Here is a 22485-nt window from a genome sequence, read left to right as displayed (position 1 = left end):
CTTGTTTTCTTTTTAATGTCTATGGGCCGACTTTGGCTATGGATAAGTGCAGATTATGGGAGGATATCTCTAAGCGTTTAGAGGAAGTGAGTCCGTCTTTAACTATTGTTGCCGGGGACTTCAATGCCATCCTTTATTTCTCAAATAAACGTGGAGGGGTGAGGAGGTTGTGCAGGTCGCAATCGGACTTTCAATCTTTTGTTAATGCTAATGCTCTGTTTGAAGTGGCAGCTAAAGGTGGGATCTTTACATGGACTAACAGACGAAGGGGATTTTCCAATATTGCTGAGAAACTTGATAGATTCTTCCTTGCAGGGGATTGGAATTTAGCCCCTTTGGTTTTTGAGGCTGGGGTTTTAGCTATTTCAGGTTCGGATCATTTCCCGGTCTCCTTGGTTGTGCGGAAAGATGTAGTACCAATTCGGTGTCCCTTCAAGGTGGAAAAGATGTGGATGAGGGAACCGAGTTTTAGAGATTGTGTAGTTGGGTGGTGGAAGGAGGCCCCAGTGGTGGAAGGTTTCTTGGCCTTTCAGTTTTCCAAGAAGCTTAGCTTTGCGAAACAGAAACTAAAATCATGGAATAGGGAGGTGTTTGGCAATATCTTTGATGAAAAGAGAAGGCTTGAAGGAGATTTGGGGGCTTTGAATGCGAAAGTCTTGGCGGAAGGGATGGATGAAGTGGACTTCCTCACAGAGAAAGATCTGCTTAGCAAATATGGAGAAGTTTTGCAGAGGGAGGAGATTTACTGGAAACAGAAGTCGCGAGAACACTGGCTTAAAGCTGGAGATAGAAAAACAAAATTCTTTCACAGTTCGGTGAAAGCAAGGCGAAGTCTTAATAGAATTCTCTCCCTGCGACTCGCGGATGGTACGATCACTGAAGACTCAGACCGAATAAGCAAAGAGGTTGTAGACTTCTTCGAAAATCTATGGAGGAGAAGTGGGGTTGCTTAGTCGGGCGTGCAGACCGAGCTTTTGGAGTTAATCCCTCCCTTAGTTTCGAGGGAGGACAATATCATGCTTGAGGAACCAGTTTCGTTGAAGGAAGTCAAATCTACTGTTTTTGGTTTAGGTGGGGAGAAAGCGCCAGGACCAGACGGGTTCCAGGCATTCTTTTTTCAGTTCTTCTGGGATGAGCTTGGTGAGGATTTGTTAGCTGTGGTTGAAGAGTCAAGGTCCAGAGGCTTTGTTTTGAAGGAATTCAATTGCACTCTGGTGGCGCTCATCCCTAAGAAGGCCAAGTCGGAAGGGATGGAGGAGTTCCGTCCTATTTCATTGTGCAACACCATCTACAAAATCATCACAAAAGTCGCTGCTAATAGGCTCAAGTTAATTTTAGATAAGCTGATCTCTTGCGAACAGAGTGGTTTTACTCCTGGAAGGAATATTGTAGATGGGGTGATTGTGGCCCATGAGGCTATTCACACGGCTATGAAGGGTAGACAGAGAAGAATGATCCCGAAGCTTGATATTCGAAAAGCCTACAATAGGGTGGATAGGTCTTTCCTAGTGGCTGTGCTGGAAAGGTTTGGTTTTGGTAAGTCTTGGATCAAGTGGATTTCTAGTATGATTATGCAGTTTTCAGCTTCGATTTTAGTTAATGGCAGCCCTCAAGGCTTCTTTTCAACGTCTCGGGGTATTCGGCAAGGGGATCCAATTTCCCCCTTTCTCTTTATTTTGTTGGCTGAAGTCCTTGGACGGTCGATTGCTCACAAGAGAGCGCATGGGTTGTGGAAGGGTATTGAGATTGCTTGAGGGGTGGACTCCACAACTCATTCTCAGTTTGCTAATGACAACTGTCTTTTCGGTGTTGCTTCTATGCACGAGGCTTCGGTTATGAAGAAAGTGTTGAACAGATTTAGTTGGGCCACTGGTCAGGAAATAAATTGGCTCAAATCGGAGATCTTTTTCTTCCACACGGAACATTGGTCTCAGAGAGCTATTGCTAGATTGTTTGGGATAAAGATTGGTCAACTGCCTGGCAAGTTCCTTGGTATGCCGCTCTTTTCTGGAGCAGGTAAGACAAACGTTTGGAAAGGGTTGCTAGATGGTTGCAAATCAAAGATGGAGGGTTGGAAGAGCAAGTGGCTTTCTTTGGTTGGTCGTCTTCTAATGCTGAAGTCAGTTATCTCGGCTATGCCTATCTTCCCTATGGCCGGTTTTAAACTCCCAAGTTCGATCATTAAGAGTATGCAGCAGAAGATGAGAAAGTTTTTGTGGAATGGAAATCAAGAACAGGACAAAATTCCACTCATGGCTTGGGACAGAGTTTGTAAACCCAAAGGAGGTGGAGGGGCGGGGCTCCGCGATTGGAGACTTATTCATGAGGCCATGGAGGCGAAGTTGGTGTGGTAGATGTATAGTAAACCGGAGCAGAGGTGGGTCAGAATTCTTCAAGCTAAATATTTGGATAGTAGGGAAAAGGAAAGGATTCTAACGGTTGAAGATCCCTTGAGAGGGTCTGCTTTGTGGAACTTTGTGGTGAGCTGCAGGAGCCTGATCACAAATCACCTATCTTGGCGTATTGGTGATGGGCGAAAGGCGAGCTTTTGGCAGGATTCCTGGGATGGACATCCATCTTTAGAGTCTCAGGCCCCCAAGCAAATCGTTTTAAAGACTAGTCAGGTTTGGGGCTCAAAGGTGAGCGACTTTTTATCACAAGATATGCCTTTGTTGGGACAGCATTGAAGGTGGAAGGATCCTCGGGAGTTAAATTTGGGGGCGGAGGAGGAAAGATATCTGAGCAAGATCCTGGAAAACCGTGAAGTTTCGTTTTCAAGGGAGGAGGATGAAATAGTCTGGTGTGGGGCCAAGAGTGGCTGCTACTCTGTGAAAGTGGGGGTCTCTCTTTTGGAGAGTGAAGACAGGACGAAGGAGTGGGAAGCTAAGGTGTGCTGGAACAATGTGTGTCTACCGAAAGCAGGGGCCTTTTCCTGGCTTGCTGGAAATAGGCGGATTCTTTCTAGAGATCGTCTAAGGAAGATGGGGTTTGCTGGTCCATTCCGTTGTGTGCTCTGTGAAAAGGCGGAGGAGGATGTGGACCATCTTCTGCTCAACTGTGAGTTTGCTCAAGAAGCGTGGCTTTTTGGGTTGCAGAGATTGAATTGGAAGGACCCCATGGCAGGGAACTTGTGCGAATGGTTGGAATCTTGGCCGGTTTTGGGTAAGACTTCTATCTTTGCCGCCATTTGGAAGATTTTGCCCTCTACCGTTTTATGGGAACTTTGGAAGGAACGAAATCGAAGAGTGTTTGAAGGAAAAGCGGAAAATAGAAAGCGCTTTTTGATCCGATTGGACAGGGCCATTTCAGAACTGGTTTCTAATGTTGCTTCTCATGTGAATTTAGTTAAGATTCCTTTCACTCAGTTTGATGCTGGTATTTTGTCAAGCTGGCCTTCGGTTAAGTTCAGGCCTGTTAATGGGCTTCTGAGGGCTAATCTTTAGAGTCAGGGTCTATCAATCCCTGTGTGGACTCCGCCTGAAAAGGGGTGGATTAAGATTAATTTTGATGGCGCTTCGAGGGGCAACCCAGGGGTTTCTGGTGTTGGGGTGATTGCTCGCGACGATCGGGGCAATACTTTGGCCATTGGTGCTAAGAGATTGGTGGATGGGTCAAACAACGTTGCTGAGTGTCAAGCAGCGTTAGAAGCTATCCTAATGGCTGGGAAACTGGGAGTAAAGAAACTTCATTTGGAAGGGGACTCTCAGGTTGTGGTGAATGGGATTGCTCGAGGTCGAATGGAGGCGTGGCATTTAGACAAGCAGGTTCGAAGAATGCAACTTCTGTTGAGCGGTTTTGAAGATTTTAAGGTGACTCATGTCCTCCGGGAAGCAAACTTGGAAGCTGACAAACTTTCAAATGTGGGAGCGAATGGCTCCTTGGAAAATAAGTTTAGTTTGTTCAAGGACTTTAGAAATTTTAGTCCTCTTGATTTTGAATTTGGTTAGATGGCTTATCATAGAAAAGTGAACCCGAGCTCGATTTGAAGTGACCATTTGTTGCCATGGTCCTATGGGTATTAAAGATCCTCGTGGTGTGTGATCCACGATGCTACTGCAAGTGGCCTTGCGGTGATGGATGATGATGGAGGCGATCGGTGTGAGTGGCTGGCAATGATGCTTAGTTTTCTACGAGGCGTGTGGAATAATCATGACATGTGATGGAGGTGGATTTTAAAGGCCTTTGAGTTTCGATTCCTGGCATTTTGTGGTGGCTGAATGGTGGTAGGCAGAGTATTCAAGGTTTCTTCTGTGCAGTAGCGTGAAAGAATGGAAGCAAATTTTTCTTTGTTGTCGGATGGGCAATTGCCTGCGTTTTGTGGGCTGATCTCGAGGATTAGGCTGACGAACGTCTTCAGAGTGGATGGAGATGATTTCTGGAATGCAGTGAGGTTGATGTTTGGAGAGGAATTCCTGACGCTTGATTGGCGGCCGAGAACCAACCTTGACATTTCGTCGCTTTTTGCTGCCTTGGCCTTGCAGGTGGGAAAGTCGGTGGAGGAAGTGCAACGGATTACCTCCCTGGTGTTAAGACCCAAATGGGCGGGTGGTTTGCAAGATGTGGTGGCCCGAGCTGTCATTGACGAGGGGCTGAAGTTAGTGGAAGGCCCGCGGAGGAGGATTGGAGTGGATATTGGGTGCTGCAACCTTTTGTCATCTGGTTGGCTTCCCGGCTGGTAGAATTGCAGGTGGAGGATGCAAGGAAAGCTTGGGACGAGATTGTGGTTTTTGTGCGCAAATTGGGGCCGACCGAGCGAGTGAAGATCCGTGGGAAGGTGACTCCCATTCGGTTTGAGGCCCTGCTGGATGTGGATGGGAGGCCATTGGTTAGACATCAAATCCCAAAGAAAATGGCGAAGGTGGTGGAGCGAGGGTCTCTGTGTGGTAGCAGGCCAGGAACAGTGCCAGATGGAGGAAGCGCGACACAGGAGGCAGGACCCAGCAGGGGTATCCCCAATTTTTCAAGAGAAGAGGCATTGGGGTGGTTTCGTAGCTAGGTTTTATGGGTTGTTCGGGGCCTAGTTTGTGGTTCTTGTGTATGTATGTGGCCTTTTTTGTGGTTGTTGGCCATGGTGGGTTGGAGTCTTGTCGGGTTCCTTTTTGTAGTAGGGGCGTGTCCCCATAGTGTCGCAGGAATTTTATCTGCTCTTCGGATGTAAAACTTTTCTATTTTAAGCAATATATTACATAATGTTATCGATCAAAAAAAAAATTATTACATTAATTAATAATAATTGTTTCATTTAAAATATATATATATATATATATATAACGATCAAGGAGGGGACATGACAAGCTCATTGGTTGCAAAGTTCCTATGATCCACCAAGTTTCTAGGACAGGGATGATAGAGGGCATGGGGATGCATTTTGGGGACGGACTTTTGGAGGCCATTTTAAAGGACGGCAAGGGATGGCAAAGAAAACAGCTACTAAAAAATTGGGAAATTTTAAATATTCATATAATAACATTGATAAGGCATTCATTATTTAAATATTCATATAGTAACATTAATAAGGCATTCATCATATACATATAGATCTTTAATACATAAAATTCACAACAAATGCCCATAGGCTGCAAGTTCCACCTACAAAATGACAAAAACAGAGAAAATATGTTGCTACTCCTGAACTTGCAAAGAACTTGTGCAATCAATGAGCCTATCTCCCTTCTCTCAAATTGAAGTGGTTGACACAAGTGACAAGTTCTTGACTTCGTAATGTGATTGGTAAGGAGGCTGCCTCAATAAGACTGAAACCTTTACCATTACATGTTGCAAACTTGCAATTTCATGACTGCAAACAACTAAAAACTGTTGTTTTCAGAGATAGAAAATCACTATCTTGGGATTGAAACACCGCCTTGAGAGGTACAAATGGAGCTTGAAATCCTAAGTATTGTTTTGCCTGATTTTAGTTTGAAAACCTGCTATTTTACCAACTGAAATGGCTGATAAATGCTTTCAAATTTTGAAAAGTCAACCCTAACAACATGTGACAGTCATACCATAAAGAAGCTTGAAAATCTATTGTTTCACAGATCAAAATCTTTCATACAGTGCTGAGGGTGATGTGGAGAACCACAAAAGAACAATAAAATATATTTTAATATATTATGGGGCTTGTTTATTAAAAAATTTGAGTGCAATTGCAAAGGGATGGTTGTCTGTCTCCGGGATGGTTAGAGGACATCATTGACATCCCCAGCTATCTTGAGAATCCAATTGTCCCCAAGAAGTCCCCACATTTACAGGACGTTAAGGCCAAAAAAAATATATTGGGGACGGTAGGGAGACATATTTGAGGCATCCCAAGTCCCCAAAACATCCCTAGTATGAGAACATGTCAAAAAATGGTGGGGACACTGTTGATGGGTGTTTTGTGACACTCTCCAACAAAGAATAAAATACTAAGTGTTCTATCCAGAGTTCCCAGACTCGCCGCGAGTTGGCGAGTCGAGCCAAGCTCGGCGAGTTTTGCTGACTCACGGCTCGGACTCGGCGAGTTTTGGGCAAAACTCGCCTGACTCACGGACTCGGCCGCGCGAATGGGCAATTTCGATTTTAAAAAACATAAAAAATAAAAGCTTTTTCATTTGTTTTTTTTTAACTCTCTTTCATATAACCCTAAAAGGTCTTCTAATTGTTAGTTGTGAGAAGAAGAGAGGAAAAGTGAGAGAGAGGAAGAAAAACAAGAGGCCATAGGTTTGCAACCAGCAAGGAAGAAGAGCATCAAGGAGACCACAAATCACATTGGGGAGGCCATAGGCTTGCATTGAGAGCATCAAGGAGTCCAAAGCAAGACTTCTCAACTCATTTGAAAGATGTAAGGTAGATTTTGCTGGTTTTTTTAGGTATGTTAATGGATTTTTTTCATTTGTTTGTTAATTTTTTTTTAGTTTAACAGTTAACTTTCCAAATCTTGAATGTTTTTATTTTTTTAGCTTAATTTCAATGAGAGAAGTAGAATAATAGCAAAGTGCAAACCCTACATTTTTTTAGAAAAAAATTGTAAACATGTATTTACAATTTTATTTTTTTTAAAAGTAGGGTTTGCTGATTTTTTCTATTAGTTTATAACTTTATTAAATTTTCTTATTGCAGCAGCCTTCACGTTTAAAAAACATTCATTTTTCACAATGCCTAAAAAGGATGAGGCTTGGAAATATACTGAAGACTTTATTGGCAGACAAAAAAATCAAACAAAATGTTTTTTTTGTAAAGAAATTAATTTTGGTGGCATCAATAGATTTAAATACCATATTGCCAGCATACCTGGCCATGATATTGAGGTATGCAAATTACAAACTCCTAAGGCAAAACGTTTCTATTATGTCCAATTAGAAACACATGAACAAGAAAAGTTAACTAAGAAGAGGCAATTGGAAGAGTTAAGTGCTATTGACTCCCCTGCACCCACATCCGCATCCGCATCCGCATCCACATCCACATCTGTAGGCTGTGTTGGAGAGGGTTCTTCCATGCCTCCCTTTCGCCCTAGTGCTTCTGCTAGTGCTAGTGCTTCTACTTCTACTCCTCCTAGTGGCACTATTACCTTTGGCCCTAGAGTTCGGAAATCCAGGTTGGATAGTTATTTTGTGCCGCGTAGTACTCCTGGGGCACAACCCTCGCTTGAGAGCATGGGTTGGAACAAGGAGGTTCATGATGCTGCAAGAAAACAAATTTGCAAGTTTTGGTACTTTTGCAACATTCCATTTATTGCAGCCAGGTAATTCTTTTTGATTTGATTGTTTTAAGTTTAAAAGTAAATTTATAGTTTGAAGTTGAACTCTACTTTGTCTAATCATAATCTATTTGTGACAGGTCTCCTTATTGGCAAGGCATGGTAGATTCCATAACCATTTGTGGTGCGGGGTTTAAAGCCCCTACCGATGCTGAGTTAAGTGGCCCCCTCTTGTTACAAATGGTTGAGGATATGAAAGTTGAGCTAGAGGACCACCGACAGTCTTGGAGCCAAAAGGGTTGCACCATCATGACAGATGGTTGGATGGATAGGAGGAATAGAACACTCATAAATTTTCTTGTTTCCTGTGGAGGTGATTGATCATGATTCATTCTAATTTGTACTTCCCTAAATGCATTGAATAAATTAAATTTTGATTTGTTGAAAGTTTGAAACTCTATTTTCAGGATCCACCATGTTCTTGAAGTCTATTGATGCTTCCTCACATGTGAAAAATGCCACATACTTATGTGAGGCTATTGAGGAAGTCATACAAGAGGTGGGGGAAGAAAATGTGGTGGAGGTGGTGACAGATAATGTAGCAAGTTATGTTGTTGCAGGTAAATTTTGAACTTTTCAAGTCTTGATGGAGAGGCATCTATGATTATTTAAAATTTTCTTAACACATCAAAATTTCTAATTAACTTAAAATTGCTGCAGGTAAACTTTTGATGGAGAGGCACCCGAAAAAATTTTGGTCTCCTTGTGCGGCCCATTGCCTTGACCTCATGTTGGAGGATATTGGTAAGCTTGAATGGGTGAAATCAATAGTTGAAAGGGCCAAAAATATCAGCAAGTTTATCTACAATCATGCATTGGTCCTTAGCATTATGAGGCAATACACGGGGCAAAAGGAGTTGGCTCGTCCTGGTATCACGAGGTTTGCCTCAATCTTCCTCACACTGAAATCCTTGATAAAATCAAAGGCGGCTTTGAAGCGTATGTTTGTTGGTGAGGAGTGGACTTCCTCATCCTATGCTATGACCACTGCAGGGATAGATGTGGTAAATTGCATTTTTGATGAGCCAGGTTTTTGGACCCTGTTGTGACCATTTCACACATCGCCCCATTAAAATGGGGACCCCCTCTTTTTGCTCAGTTTTGCCTTGTTCTTCTCTCTGCTTTTTAGGGTTTTTGGGAAGTGAGTGAGTCGTCTGGACTAGGGCTAAGCCTTAGGGTTTCTTTTTTTTGATATTTTCAAGCCGCAGTCCAGTCAATTTTGAAGGTTATTGAGCATCCTCGTATGGATTGCAATTTTGGAATAGGGTGAATCTGTCAAGGGGTCAAGTGAATCTGTCTAGATTCAGTCGGAATTTTGAAAGCAAGTCCAAATTTTGCCTAAGTGTTGATGATGGAATTTTGAAATTTTGTTTGATTGAATTTTTGACCAAATTTTGGAAAGTTTGATAATTGATCCTTCGCCTTGGAGATAACCTAATTTTGCCTTGTGAAGTGACTGAGAGCCTAAATTCTTGATATTTTGGCCTATAGAGGTAAAATCGCTCCTGTCCCTCAGCCAGGGACTAGGGCGAAATTGGTATTTTATGCGTCTGGGTTATTGACTTGCTTCATTTGTCTTGTGCAGGGTCGCCAGGAGATGCAATAATTGAAGATTTAGAAGATTTGAGACTCAAAATGGCAAATTTTTAAAGTTTAAAGTCAAATCGCTCCTGTCCCTCAGTCAGGGACCAGGGCGAAATGACTTACTTAGACCATTTTTGACCTCATTTTGATCAAATTGAAGCGTCAAGGACGCAATGGAAGGTGAAATCAACATGATGGAACGCCAGGATTTAGCCGTTTGCAATGAAAAGTTGAGATTTTGACCTCAAGGACAAAAATCGCTCCTGTCCCTCACTGAAGGACCGGAGCTTGTTTCTCAAAGTTACACTATCCTTGCAGGACCAAGACGATTTTTGGATTGGAAGAGATTAAGGAGGGAGTCCTTTGTCCATTGAATATAATTTGAAGTAATTTGCAAACAAGGAAATGTGCTAAAATGACAAAATCGCTCCTGTCCCTCACTGAAGGACCAGAGCTTGAAATCCAAGTTTGCCTTATTCTTACAAGATTTGAATGATTTCTTGATTTGAGAAGAACAAGGAAGGTACATTTTACTCGTTGAATATAATTTGAATGCACCATGAAGGGGAAAATCCACCAAGAAGTCAAGTTCGCTCCTGTCCCTCTCCCAGGGACCAGGGCGATTTTCAAATGAAGCTCCTATCCCTCTCCAAGGGACCAGAGCGATTTTCTCAAAAGGACAAGTTTTTGGCGAAGGTGAAGTGAATTTTAAGTTTGAGGCAAATGAAAGAAGGCGTAACCACTCTATTGAAGATAATTTTGAAGATTGCAAAGCACAAGTGAAACCTATTTTGTCCTAGGCACTCCTATCCCTCTCCAAGGGACCAGAGCGATTTCCTTATAAGGCAAATTTCCCACAAAGTTAGAACAAGTTCTATGTTGGAGATAAGTGAAGGGAAGCATAATGAATCCATTGAAGATAGTTTTAAACGTTGGCAATGAATGATTTAGCCTATAAATGCAAAATCGCTCCTGTCCCTCTGCCAGGGACCAGGGCGAAATATAGATTATCAAGTCGTCCCTTCCAAGTTTGGTCGGATCCAAGCCAAGGCACAAGGTGGCGAAGATGTTGGAGGTGCTTCGAAGGAAAGCAAAGTTACAGAGACCACGAAAAGTGATGAGAAATGACTAAGGCGCTCTTGTCCCTCTCCAAGGGACTAGAGCGAAATATGCAAGTGTGTCCAATTTTGAGGTGTCACTTCCATTTCAAACGTTCAAGAAGGAGTAAGAGACACTATTTTACATTTTGAAAGCAATTGAAAGTTGATATGATCAAGGATTAGCACAAGGAACAAAAGTTCGCTCCTGTCCTTCACTGGAGGACCAGGGCGATTTCTATTAAACTGGCCATTTCCTTCAAAAACTACGTCAAGGCGAGGTCATGCAAGATCCCAGATATCTTTTGGAAGATGATGAACAAGGAGTTAACGTCAGAGATCAACAATTTTGTGCCATAAATGCAAGTTCGCTCCTGTCCTTCAGTCAAGGACCAGAGCGATTTCTATGAAATCAAATATCTCCCTCCAGAATCACGCCAAGGCAAGAATTGTGCAAAGTAAGGAGTGCCTCTCGATGATGATAAACAAGGAATGGACCCCAAGACTCGACAATTTTGAGCTAAAATGCAAAATTCGCTCCTGTCCCTCAGTCCAGGACCAGGGCGAAAATCTCCAAAAATCAAGTTTGCTTTGCAAAGGACAAGATTGGCATGCGTAGAACAAACAAGGATGATCATTGCCTACCTCGCAAGTTGATTTGGCGATTTAAAAAGCAAGGACCAAGGAGTAAAAGCAAAAATCGCTCCTGTCCCTCACCAAGGGACCAGGGCGAAAATGGTCTAAGATGCATTCATTTCAAAAAATTGAATCGATCAAGCTCCAAGTTACGAATGAAGATTCCAGTTTGGACGTAAAGGAAGTGACTTTGAACGTGAAAATCAATCAAAAATGCATGATCGCTCCTGTCCCTCTCCCAGGGACCAGAGCGATGTGGTTAGTATCCCAAACATCTCTCATATTTTGGTGCCAATATTTTCGAAATGCATTAAATGCTAAAAATCGATAAAACTTGAAATATTTAATTAGCATTTAAAAATAGCGCATGAGGCATTTAATGATTAATTTAGCCTTTTTAAAAATCGAAATTATTAAATACAAAGGCATTAAAATTAATTAATTATTAAATTAAATAAAAAGAGAGCGCTTGGGTTTTATTTTAATGTTTTTACAAAAGTCGGCATCCTCTTTTTATTTAAATTTTGTTATTATTTGCCTTATTTCCAAGTCGGCCTATAAGGGATTGCAAAGAGGTAAGCGCCTATATAATGAAGGTACTTTCAAGCATTTTAAACCATCATTCAATCATCGTTGCATGCGATTTGGAGAGGCGAATAAGGAAGTGCGAGATCTCATCAAGAGGAGTGCGAACTTTGTTTATGGTGGAGCGAATTTTCCCTTAAGGCGTTGAAGACCCCAAGGGTGGTGAAGTTGATAAAAGAGGCGTATTTGCTAGAGGAAGCTCACGTTGAATACTTCAAACTTCGATTTTGCCTAGGCGAATTTCCTAATTTTGCATCCTTTTGTTAGAGTTAGCTCTCAAAGTGAGGTATGGCGAAGTTCCCTTGTTCAAATTTTGAATTTCAATCGTCCTAGTCTCAATTTTTGAAATTTTGAATTTCAAGTAGCTCAATCGTATTTAGGAAATGATAACTCAAAGACTTATCATGAAGTTTCCTAAATTCTATCTTTAATCTAATCTATATTTCTATATTGCAAAATCCATTACTCATTATGAAATGTTGTGTAGGTGTCACGATGGCGACCCCGAAGGTAGGAGCATCTACCAGTCGTCCAGCCCTCATGAAGGAAGATCGGAAGAACGAAGAATTGGAGACCAAGATCGTGTCGAAGTGGAGCAACATTGGAGATACCAACTTGGGAAACTTCAGTACGAAGAAGTTTCGAGAGGTCCCTTACATTGGCAAGCCATCACCTGTCGCAAGGAGAATAATTGAAAGTGGCATTATCAAGGCGGCCGGCTTCCCTCCAGCAATCCAGTGCCATGAGTTGATGATCGAGTGTGCTCGCCATTATGATCCACAGTCCAGATTGATAGTGTCCAAGGAGGGAGACACTTTTGCTTATCTTTCAGAGGAGGCTATCAGTGAAGCTCTTCACCTGCCAGAACATAAAGATATGATTTATAAAAGCTTAGAAGGAGCCAGGTCCATGTATGAAGATGATCCAGACACTTGCTTGAGCATCATCAACAAGAATTGGTTACTCAAGAGTCGTCCTCGCCTGAGCAAGATTCCGAACACACCACATAGGATCGACTTCCAGGAGGAGTACAGAGATTTGATAACATTACTCAACCGAGTTACAGGGGCTCCTCAAGCCTTCTATTTTGAGAAGTGGATGTTCTACTTCATCCAAGTGATAGTTCAAGGAAAAGGAACAATTCATTGGGCTAGAATGATTAGCCATTGCTTGGACGTGCAGTTAAGAAGACTGAAGGCTACCAAGTCTTTCCACATGAGTTCATACATCATATATGCCTTGATCAGGAGTTTTGAATATGCAGGACTGCCTCACAGATGAGTGATCGGGAGAGGGCCCGGGGAAGTCAGAGTTTGTGATTCCTATGTTCACTTGCATCATCCGCCAGGAAGTAACTACAAGTTAGTCAATGATACCTTCACGATGAACATCACCAGGACATTGCAAGGCGAGATTCACAATCGGCTATCTCAAGATGCACAAGAGCTTGTAAAGAAGTACGGTGCATGGTTTATCCAATTCCAGAAGTTTACATATATTAGAGTTCATGGATATCCTTCACCTCCCTACATGTTGCCAAGATATCCGACAGACAGAATAGTGTTACTTGAGGTAACTAGACAGTTGGCAGCGTATGCAAAGGCATTCAGACACAGGCATGGAAATGGAGTTCCTGTTCCTATCATACTAGGAAATTCAGTTGAGGTATGTCCTAATGCTCTAGCCATGGATGATGCAGAAAAGGAGTTAGCTTTATATTCATTTTCATTCTTTGCCATGAGAGAGAATTTTGATCCTTATGGGTATATAGAAGAGACAGTCGGAAGGAAATACAGACATGAACCTCAGGTAGAGGACTTTGTGATGAATCTCTCAGATGATCTTGAAGTGAAAAGAAAGATGCATTCCAGATTGCCTTTAGACTTTATCAGGAAATGCAAAATTTACAGAGTGGCCGACCAAGCTCAGGACAGTGGTAGATATCTCCAATCATCTTATGACCGAGAAAGCAAAGCAGTGAAGCTAGATTGGAATGAACCTGAAATTTTGGATCTAGATGCCTTGATGGCTCCAGTTTTGTCTTGTACTCGCAGATGGGTTGATGTGCAACATCAAAAGTTGAGAGAGCAAGGCATATCTATGACTTTTACTTTGAAGGAAAGGCCATCCGAAGGAGGAGCAAGTGTGAGTGAAGGTAATCCTAATCCCAGAAACACAAGTGAAGGCAACCTTCGAAGCGTAAGTGAAGGCAACCCTCATCCTAGAGGCTCAAAGAGAAAAGAGAGACCCGAGAAAAGAGAATCCTCCAACAAGAAGCAAGAAGCCAACAGAGATCGTTCATCCGGCACATCTTCTCGACAGGAGAAGAGGACACTTGAAATGGAGGAATCTATGGAATCAATGGTACAGAACGATAAACAGGGAGAAGGACAGGCACCTCAACGTTCATCAAGCCACTCTCTCCAAGTTAATGAGTTACATGAAGACAAGAACGATGACGAAGTGACATCTCCTCTCAGAGAAGAGGAAGCATTGCTTAAGGAGATACAGGTTAGAGAAACAAGATCTGCCATTCCAGATTGGTTAAAAGAGAGACTAACAAGGGTGATTGTGATCGAGGACGAGGATAATGTGATTGATTTAGAGAGCCTTGTTGGAAATCCTCAGGAAGTGACAGAAAAGAGGAAGGCTACTAAGATGTCCAAGATGATCAGAGATGAGACAGGATCCAGGAAATTGCAGATAGCTACACCAGCAGTGGACAAGTATGAAGGTGAGATCCTAGCAGAGGAATATGATGTAGAGACATTTGAGCTTGGTCCACTCACAGCCGAGCAGACGTTGGATGATGCCACTGATTCATTCGAGGCACTTAAGGACAAGCTTAGGGAAGAAATGGAAAAGAATAGGAAGCTTGAGCGAGAGGTCAGTGCTTGGAGAGGCTACTTTAGTCATCTCAATCAGCCTTTGAGACGTCAGGATCCAACAGTATCTCCTGCACAGGCACTTCCCCTTGAATCAATTGGCGAGGCAGAGAGAGTCAGGAGTTTGGTTCAACTTATGAGCTCTTGGATTGACAAATCCCATACAGTTGCTATTGAATTTGCAACAAGGATGATGCAAACCATTCACCGAGCTATTCAGGTTCTTGAGGTCATCCACAACCTAATGATAACTGTAGCTGCTTTTGCTCATACTAAGGATGTTATCATTCCTGTCCTGCAAGTAATCAGACAAACATCAAGGAGGGTCTTGGCACAAGAAAAGATAATAGATGGAGGACCTCATAGTTTACTCCAATGGTCAACTTTACTTCAGATGAAGGAAGTTCTTTTTGAGGACATCAGTAACAAATGCAATCAAATTGAAGAGATTATCCATCCGATCCAGGACAAAGTGTTCGAAGTATTATGTCTTATTCTTGGCAGGAGGATTGCAGTTGAGACAGATGTGGATTTGCAAGAATTAGAAGATAGAGTCAAGGTCATCTTTTGCAAAGATGAGAATGTTATTACAAATGAGCAACGGGATCAGATGTTTGCCACCATGCTCCTGATTGAGAAGATCAAAGAACTTGAACCTGGATGGGACGCTGCTCTTCTCAAGGCTTTCGATCAGGTCATCCACTTGGAGGAACGAATGAAGAATCTTCCCGAGATTCCAATTGCTGAGATCGAAGGAATCGTGTCTAGATTCATTGCATATGCTAAAAAGGAGCATTGGAAAGGGAATAAGATTCTAGAAGAAAGGTTGTTATAGATGATGTGGCACCTTAATTGTCATTGGTCTATGTTTCCTAGATTTTTGTGCCAAATTTAATATTTGGCTATGCATTTAATGTTGTGCAATAAAAGGGGACTTTTTGTAATAAAACCCTAATTAGGGTTTAGGTGTCATAATCTCGGCCATTGATCTTCTTTTGATCTGGACCGTTCATTGTAATTGAGGATGCTATATATACCCTCACTCATTTTCATTTTGATATATATAGATGGAGATAGAGAGATAGAACTAAGAGAGAGCAATAAGAAATAGTTAGAGTTTTAGAAGCAAGTTATTTTGTAGCAAGATTGAGCTTTGAGGAAGGAATATCAAACAATTGTTGTTTATGATGGCTTTGAGATCAATAAAATATTGAAGTTATGGTGTTTTATTGCAATTCTTGTGGCTATTTTCATGGTTGTTTACTTTCTTGAATCATTCTCAGTCGAAGTAGTATTTAAATTTGAAGGACTAAGTGTTGGGCCTGATCTTTGGTGAGATTCATACTCCAAACCACTAGCTTCTTGCTGATTGTAAGGACGCCTTGTGTGGTCGACTGGAAATATTTGGATTGCATAAACCTTCATTCATCATTGAGTCATTGATATGTACCTTCATGGTAGTGCCTATGATTCTTGATGATTTGAAAATCATTATTCACCTTAGAAGATCGCATCAGTTTCAGTAAAGTTGTAATTCCTTGGCAATACTGAAGTTGGTAGAATCTTGCCAAGTCTAGCCTACATTGAGTCATTCTTAGGATTAGATTAGAGTTTATCTCTTGCAAGCCTTACCCTTTTGATTTTTTTTTTTGGAATTCATTAGTATTAGGAAATCTTGTTCCCGCATTTTGGATACGTAAGTCCCCTTGATGAAACAGCAATCACAACGACCACTGGTGCTTATCCACACGTAGAGACCCTACATAAAAGAACATTGGAGTCATCCTGATTGATCCTTTTTTGCGACATTTTCAGCAATCAGAGACTTTATTCAAGAGAGGATAAGGTACCCTTGGGTATTTTATTCTGTGTATGATTGTGTACAAAATACCCGTCAACAGACCCCCTGTGGAGAAACCGTGCAGGTAAATTTATTACAATTTAACATTTAGTATCTACTATTTAGTAATTTAATTTTAATTTATTAACAATTTAACTTTGCAATTTTTCTTTTTTTTTAATTTAATTTGTGACTTAATTGTTTTTGTTTAACATTATGTGTAGGTCACTGAGCCCCTCGTAGTTCTCCTACGAGTTGTTGATGGGGAGAAGCCCTCTATGGGCTATATATATGAGGGTATGGATAGGGCCAAGGAGGCCATTAGGTCCATATATGCAGGAGATGAGGATAAGTATGGCCCCATTTGGGAGATTATTGATAGGAGATGGCAGAACCAACTTCACAGGCCCATCCATGCAGCAGCCTATTACCTCAATCCGGCATTTCGATTCCGTGATAACTTCAAGCCTATATACAGTGGTTCAGAAGTTGTTTACTGATGGCACAGCCTCAAGTACAACGCTCCAGCTGGATAAATATAATAATCGAGAAGGGGCAATCTTCGCAAGCAGCATGTGCATAGAGGCTCGAACACAATTGCAGCCAGGTAGAAATATATGTAAACTTAAGATTCTTAAGTTTATGGCTTATGCATTTTAATTTTTTATTTTATAATCTAGCCTTAAAGTTGGAAATGAGTTTGATTTTTTTTTCTTTTTCGTTATTTCAAATAGATGGTGGCAAACGTTTGGGCCCTCAACCCCAAACCTTCAAAAAATTGCCATCCGTATTTTGAGTCAGCCATGCAACGCTTCTGGATGTGAGCGCAATTGGTCCATGTTCGAGCACATCCACTCGAAGAGGCATAATAGATTGTCTGTGGAGAGGTTGAATGATCTTGTTTTTGTTCATTACAACCTCCGTCTTAGGACCAGACAGATTTTGGACACTGACTCCTCTCCGATCACTTTAGCGGAGATCGATCCAGAGTCTGAGTGGATCCCTGAGTCTACCGATCCCGTCTTCACTGAGGAGGACCATGAGTGGGTTGACCAAGCAGACAAAGAGGCTGAGGCTGTGGCTATGTGTTGACGTGTATTTTATACACCATCATACACAAAATAAAATACCAATAGGCATCTTATCCTCTCTTGAGAAAATAGTCTCTAACTACTGAAGATTCGCATAAAGGATCAGTTAGGAAGACTCCAAGGTTCTGTGTGGGTGTCATGCGAGCAGGACATCTGTGATTAAGCAGGTATGTCACAATATCTTTGTACCATTCATCATGTGTGACGTCTTCTAATTCATAAACTTGCTGGACTAATCCTGGTCCATCAACTGCCAATGTCTGCGCCAAAGCTTGTCCTCGAACAAGTTTCATGGGCTGAATTTCAATATCAAATTCTTGGATAATGGCGACCCACTTTCCTCTTCTCTCTCCTAATTCATTCTGCATGAGAAGAGTCTTGACTGCTGCATCCGGCACAATTGCATAAATCTTGGCTCTCAGGAGGTAATGTCTAAATTTCTTTACTGCTTTTACTAATGCATATGCTTGCTTTTCAACATTGGGGTATCTAAGTTCTGCATCTTTCAATGGCGTACTCATAAATGCAATTGGATTCTCATCCCTTTCTTCACTTCTCTGGGTCAGAATAGCGGCACAAGTGTAGTCAGAAGCGAAAGAATATAAATAAAAGGGCTTGAGATAATCTGGACTGATCAATACTGGTGCTTCTGTGATTGCGGTCTTTATTTCTTCAAACGCCCTTTTGGCTTGTGGAGTCCATTCAATCTTTGCGTCCTTCTTCAGCATCTCATTCAAAGGTCTGACGATCTCGGTAAATCCGGTAATGAATTTTCGGACAAAATTAATCTTGCCGAAAAATGACTTGAGTTCTGTCTTGCTTGCTGGCAAATTGATATTTGATATAGCCTTCACTCTTTCAGGATCAATGGATATTCCTTTTTCTGAAATGACATGTCCTAAAAGCTTTCCTTCCATGACTCCAAATATGCATTTCTTTGGATTGAGGGAGACACCGTATCTCCTGCACCTTTGGAAGACTCTTCTTAAGTCGTCCACATGATCTTCTCTTTGCCTAGAGAAAACTGTGATGTCATCCATATATATAATAATGCATTTACCAATTAAATCTCTGAAAGCGATATCCATAGCTCTCTGGAATGTGGCCCCGGCATTTATAAGCCCAAAAGGCATTCTCTTATAAGCGAACGTTCCCCATTTAGTGGTGAAAGCGGTCTTCAGTCGATCTTCAGGTTCGACTAGGACTTGATTGTACCCTGAATATCCATCTAGAAAGGACATCATCTGCGATCCATTGACAATCTGCAATACTTCATCTAATGATGGTAGTGGATAATTGTCTTTCTCTGATGCTCTATTGAGATTTCTGAAATCAACACACAATCTGATCTCTCCATTTTTCTTTCTAACAGGTACCAGGTTGGCGACCCACGTCAAGTGTCTTACTGGGAAGATGATCTTGGCTGTGAGCAACTTTTTCACTTCTTGGTATATCAGAGGTTCCAATAAAGGATTAACCGGTCTTTGTCTCTGCCTGAATGGCTTGCTTCCTGGTTTCAATGGGATTGTGTGAGTAATAATTGCAGTGTCGTAGGTCTTGAGATCTTCATAGCTCAATGCAATGACATCTGGGAAGTCCCTCATGTTTTTCAGGATTCCATCTCTTTCGATTGCTGTGCAGGACTTACCAATGAATACGTTCTTGGTTTGTATCTCATCACCTAGATTGATCGTGTCACACATATTGCCTTCCATGCTATGATTTTTCTTTTCTTTCAATTTGTCAGGATCAAAAATCCTTTCTAATTCTACCATTCCTTTTGGAATAGTGTTCGTCTTTAAATTCAAGACACCTTCAGCATCGAATTCAGCTTCACCTACTTCTTCTTCATCTATGATTTGTGTTAAGAAGACGTCCGTATTGGTTAGGAAGTCCAAAATATGCTTGTCATCTTCGAAAACTTGAAAATTGGTAATGTTGTCTGGGACTGAAGGAACTGATATTAGCTCGACCGTAAACTTCTTCAATCCTTCCATTGCTAATGGTATCAATGAGCTTGCGGCTTGTGCGAGTGAATTTGCCACTTGATTCTGATGTCTATAAATAGAATTGATATTGAAAGCTTCAAAACTCTCAATAAGATCCCAGACTCGATTTCTGTACTTGGTCAATCTTTTGTCATGGCAAACATACTGCTTCCTAATTTGCCTTATTGCTATTTCTGAGTCTCCATATACTTGTAATATTTTCGCTCCTTTTTGGATGGCTAATAATAGTCCATGAATCAAAGATTCATATTCAGCTACGTTGTTGGTACAAGGGAACTGCAATCTGTGAGCGGCGAGGTAGGTTTCTCCTGTTGGACTAATCAATTCATACCCAGCTCCAGATCCTTGTTTAGATTTAGACCCGTCAAACCTTAATGTCCATATTTGATTTTCTTGTTTTTCTGTTTCTGGGCCTTCCTGACTTTCAGATGATGTATCGGATAAGGCTTCATCTTCCATAGAACTCTCGGTCTCTGTAGAGCTTTCATTCTCTGAATCTTGAATTTCTTCCATAATCAGTGTCTGTGGGGCTCTTTTATATACTTGCTCCAATGCGGTCTGGCATAAAGCACAAGATAATTCTGAGTGGACGGCATTGTGAATTCTACACCAATTCAGAAGAAGCAAATCTCGGACGGATGCCAAAGTGCCAAGTTGTACACTTTGCTGGATGTTTCTTTGTACGAACCTTCTGAAATTTTCAAACATCCCTTCATCTTCTTGGTCGGATCCTTGATCACTTTCAATGACCATCTCTATAGATTCTATCACTTCTTGTTGACTATCTTCATCTTGTACGCTTTGTATCATCAAGACCTCCTCCACTTTGGGCTTGTATGTCCCCAAGTCAAATTCTAAAAACAGGACCTCATTGTCTTCCCCATATTCAGTTATCATCAGCCTCAACCTTGGAGTATTGTCAATTTTGATCTAGTTCGGGACTCCTCTCCATGGTAGCCACATGTGTGCGAAATCAGTCGATACATACCCATTCAATTTTTGCGACCAATCTCGACTTAGGAGCATTCCATATGAATCTGGAATATCTACTACTGAAATATCTATGAAGTTTTGGACTCTTGGATCTGCGGCCAACTGCATATGTATGTTGTTTAACTCGCCCATGACTGGAACTTCTGTCTTGTCAAGCTGAGTGACTTTTCTCTTGGTAGGAGCGGGGGTTATACCTAGTCTTTGACAAACAGCCAGGGGCATCACGTTGCTTGAAGCTCCGGAATCATAAAGGCAATTGTGTAGTAATTTTCCAAAGATTCTAACTGATAACAGGAACAGGGCCGGTTCGTCCTTTCCTTGAGAAGGGACTGAGGTCTCCTCACTTGGTTCCTGATGTTTGACTTCATTAATCTTTGAATGATCGTCCTTTGCTGGGTGGTCCTCTTTTGAGTGATTAGCTTTGTTTGTAGATTTTCCTTTCTTGACTACATCTTTCTTGTTTGCGACTTCCTTTTCTGGAAGAGTCTGATTAGTAGCGAGGCCTTCCTTGATGGTGGGCTGAGTCTTCTTAGTTTCGCCCCTTTTGAGTAATACTTTTCCTTCTAACATGTCTTCCTTTTTAGCTGGGAAGGTTATGGTCTGGACCATGCATTCATTCTGTTCGGACTGCCCTTGGTCAGCGGCTTCCTCTTGGGTCACATTAATAGTGGCTTGAACATTTGACCTAGTTGTACTAGACTCACTTAGGCTATTGATCACTGCATCTTTGATTTCTGAAACTTTGAGCAACTCGTAGAGTGGTAGGCTCACTTTAACTTTCTTGAGTTCATCCAACACCAAGGCGGCCAATCTTTTCATTTCATTATCTGCGGGAGGTGCAATATTCCTTTGTCTGTATTCTTGAGTATTCTGAGGGTACTCCGGAATGTTGCTGGCTTGGGGATCCGGCGGAGTAGAGAAATTGTTTGGAGGGATCGACGTAGTTAAAGGTTCTTGATTCCTTTGATTTCTGTGATAAACTCTTTGATTCACGCCTCCTGATGATTGGTGAAATACTTCCTTTATCCCTTCTACCAGAACACTGTCGTTCAATGGTGGAAAATAATACTCTGAATCCTCTACAGGTCCATTTGCAGAAGCTGGCGGGAACTGGGATCCTGGTGGTACCATCGGTCCATTGGCTGACTCTGGTGGAAATCTTCCATTTTGTACTTGACTAATCTCTTCTTGTGAATATCTGCAGGTTTCCACAATCATGGCTTGACCATACTGTGTGGTTGGGACAATTTCGTATCCTGTTGTGGGAGGATTTTCAGGTGCATTAGTGGTGCGCATCTCTTGTTGGAAAATGTCGGCTGCAATCTTGAACTCAGGACACTGCAACTCAGAATGTTGATTCGTATTGTGGAGTCTGCACCAACTGGACAAGGCTGCTTCGGCTAAAAATACTTTGCTTGTAGAGGGATTCTCTTGATTCTGCGAATTCGGTGGATTGTCTAAGGGCGTCACCACATTTCCGTTGTTGGGCGCCGTATTCCAAGGTCTCCTTTGGAAGCCTTGGTTGTTATTTCCTTGGTAGTTATTTCTAAAACTTTGATTATTGTTTCCTTGGAAATTTTGGTTGTGATTGATCCTTTGCATGCTTTGGAGTTGATTATTCTGGTTCCTCAAGTGGGTCACCTCAGTTGATAGCTTCTTGACTTGTTCAATCAACTCTTTCATTTCGTCTTTCTCTTCTTGTGTCCTTGACGAACTTGTGGCGTTTTGCAGGTACACAGGTTGAGCAGGTGGAGCTTGAGAAATTGGAGCTCCGGGGTGAAGGACCAACTGATTTGACGGCTGTACGCTTGGATATGTTGCTTGCGGAATTGGATTCATGACTGGAGTTTGGTTGGCCAATGCCGTACTAACTGCCTGCATCTGGTTCGGTGCTGCGACAGGTCCCATATGTAGTAGTGGTCCAGTGATATCCTGTCCCATGTGCTTACTTACTTCAATAGCTTTTGCATAGGCCGCATGTCGCTACGAGTGGTCCCATATTTTGAGAAGTGGATGTTCTA

General features: G+C 41.8%; 2 protein-coding genes across 2 annotated transcripts in view; one reads left to right on the top strand and one right to left on the bottom strand.

Moving 5' to 3' along the window:
- LOC131077714 (soluble inorganic pyrophosphatase 6, chloroplastic) overlaps window positions 1-22485 on the bottom strand; it is a 134449-nt gene that overhangs the window by 57799 nt on the left and 54165 nt on the right. The window lies entirely within an intron of this gene.
- LOC131077715 (uncharacterized) lies at window positions 7480-8244 on the top strand. The gene is made up of 2 exons (XM_058015252.2): window positions 7480-7729; window positions 7825-8244. The coding sequence occupies exons 1-2, from the start codon at window positions 7482-7484 to the stop codon at window positions 8063-8065; spliced, it is 489 nt and encodes a 162-aa protein (XP_057871235.2). The 5' UTR covers window positions 7480-7481; the 3' UTR covers window positions 8066-8244.

Source organism: Cryptomeria japonica, chromosome 5 (genome assembly GCF_030272615.1).
Source record: "Cryptomeria japonica chromosome 5, Sugi_1.0, whole genome shotgun sequence".
Lineage (NCBI taxonomy): Eukaryota > Viridiplantae > Streptophyta > Pinopsida > Cupressales > Cupressaceae > Cryptomeria > Cryptomeria japonica.
Note: the sequence above shows the minus strand (reverse complement) of the source record. Positions and strands in the feature narration are given on the sequence as shown.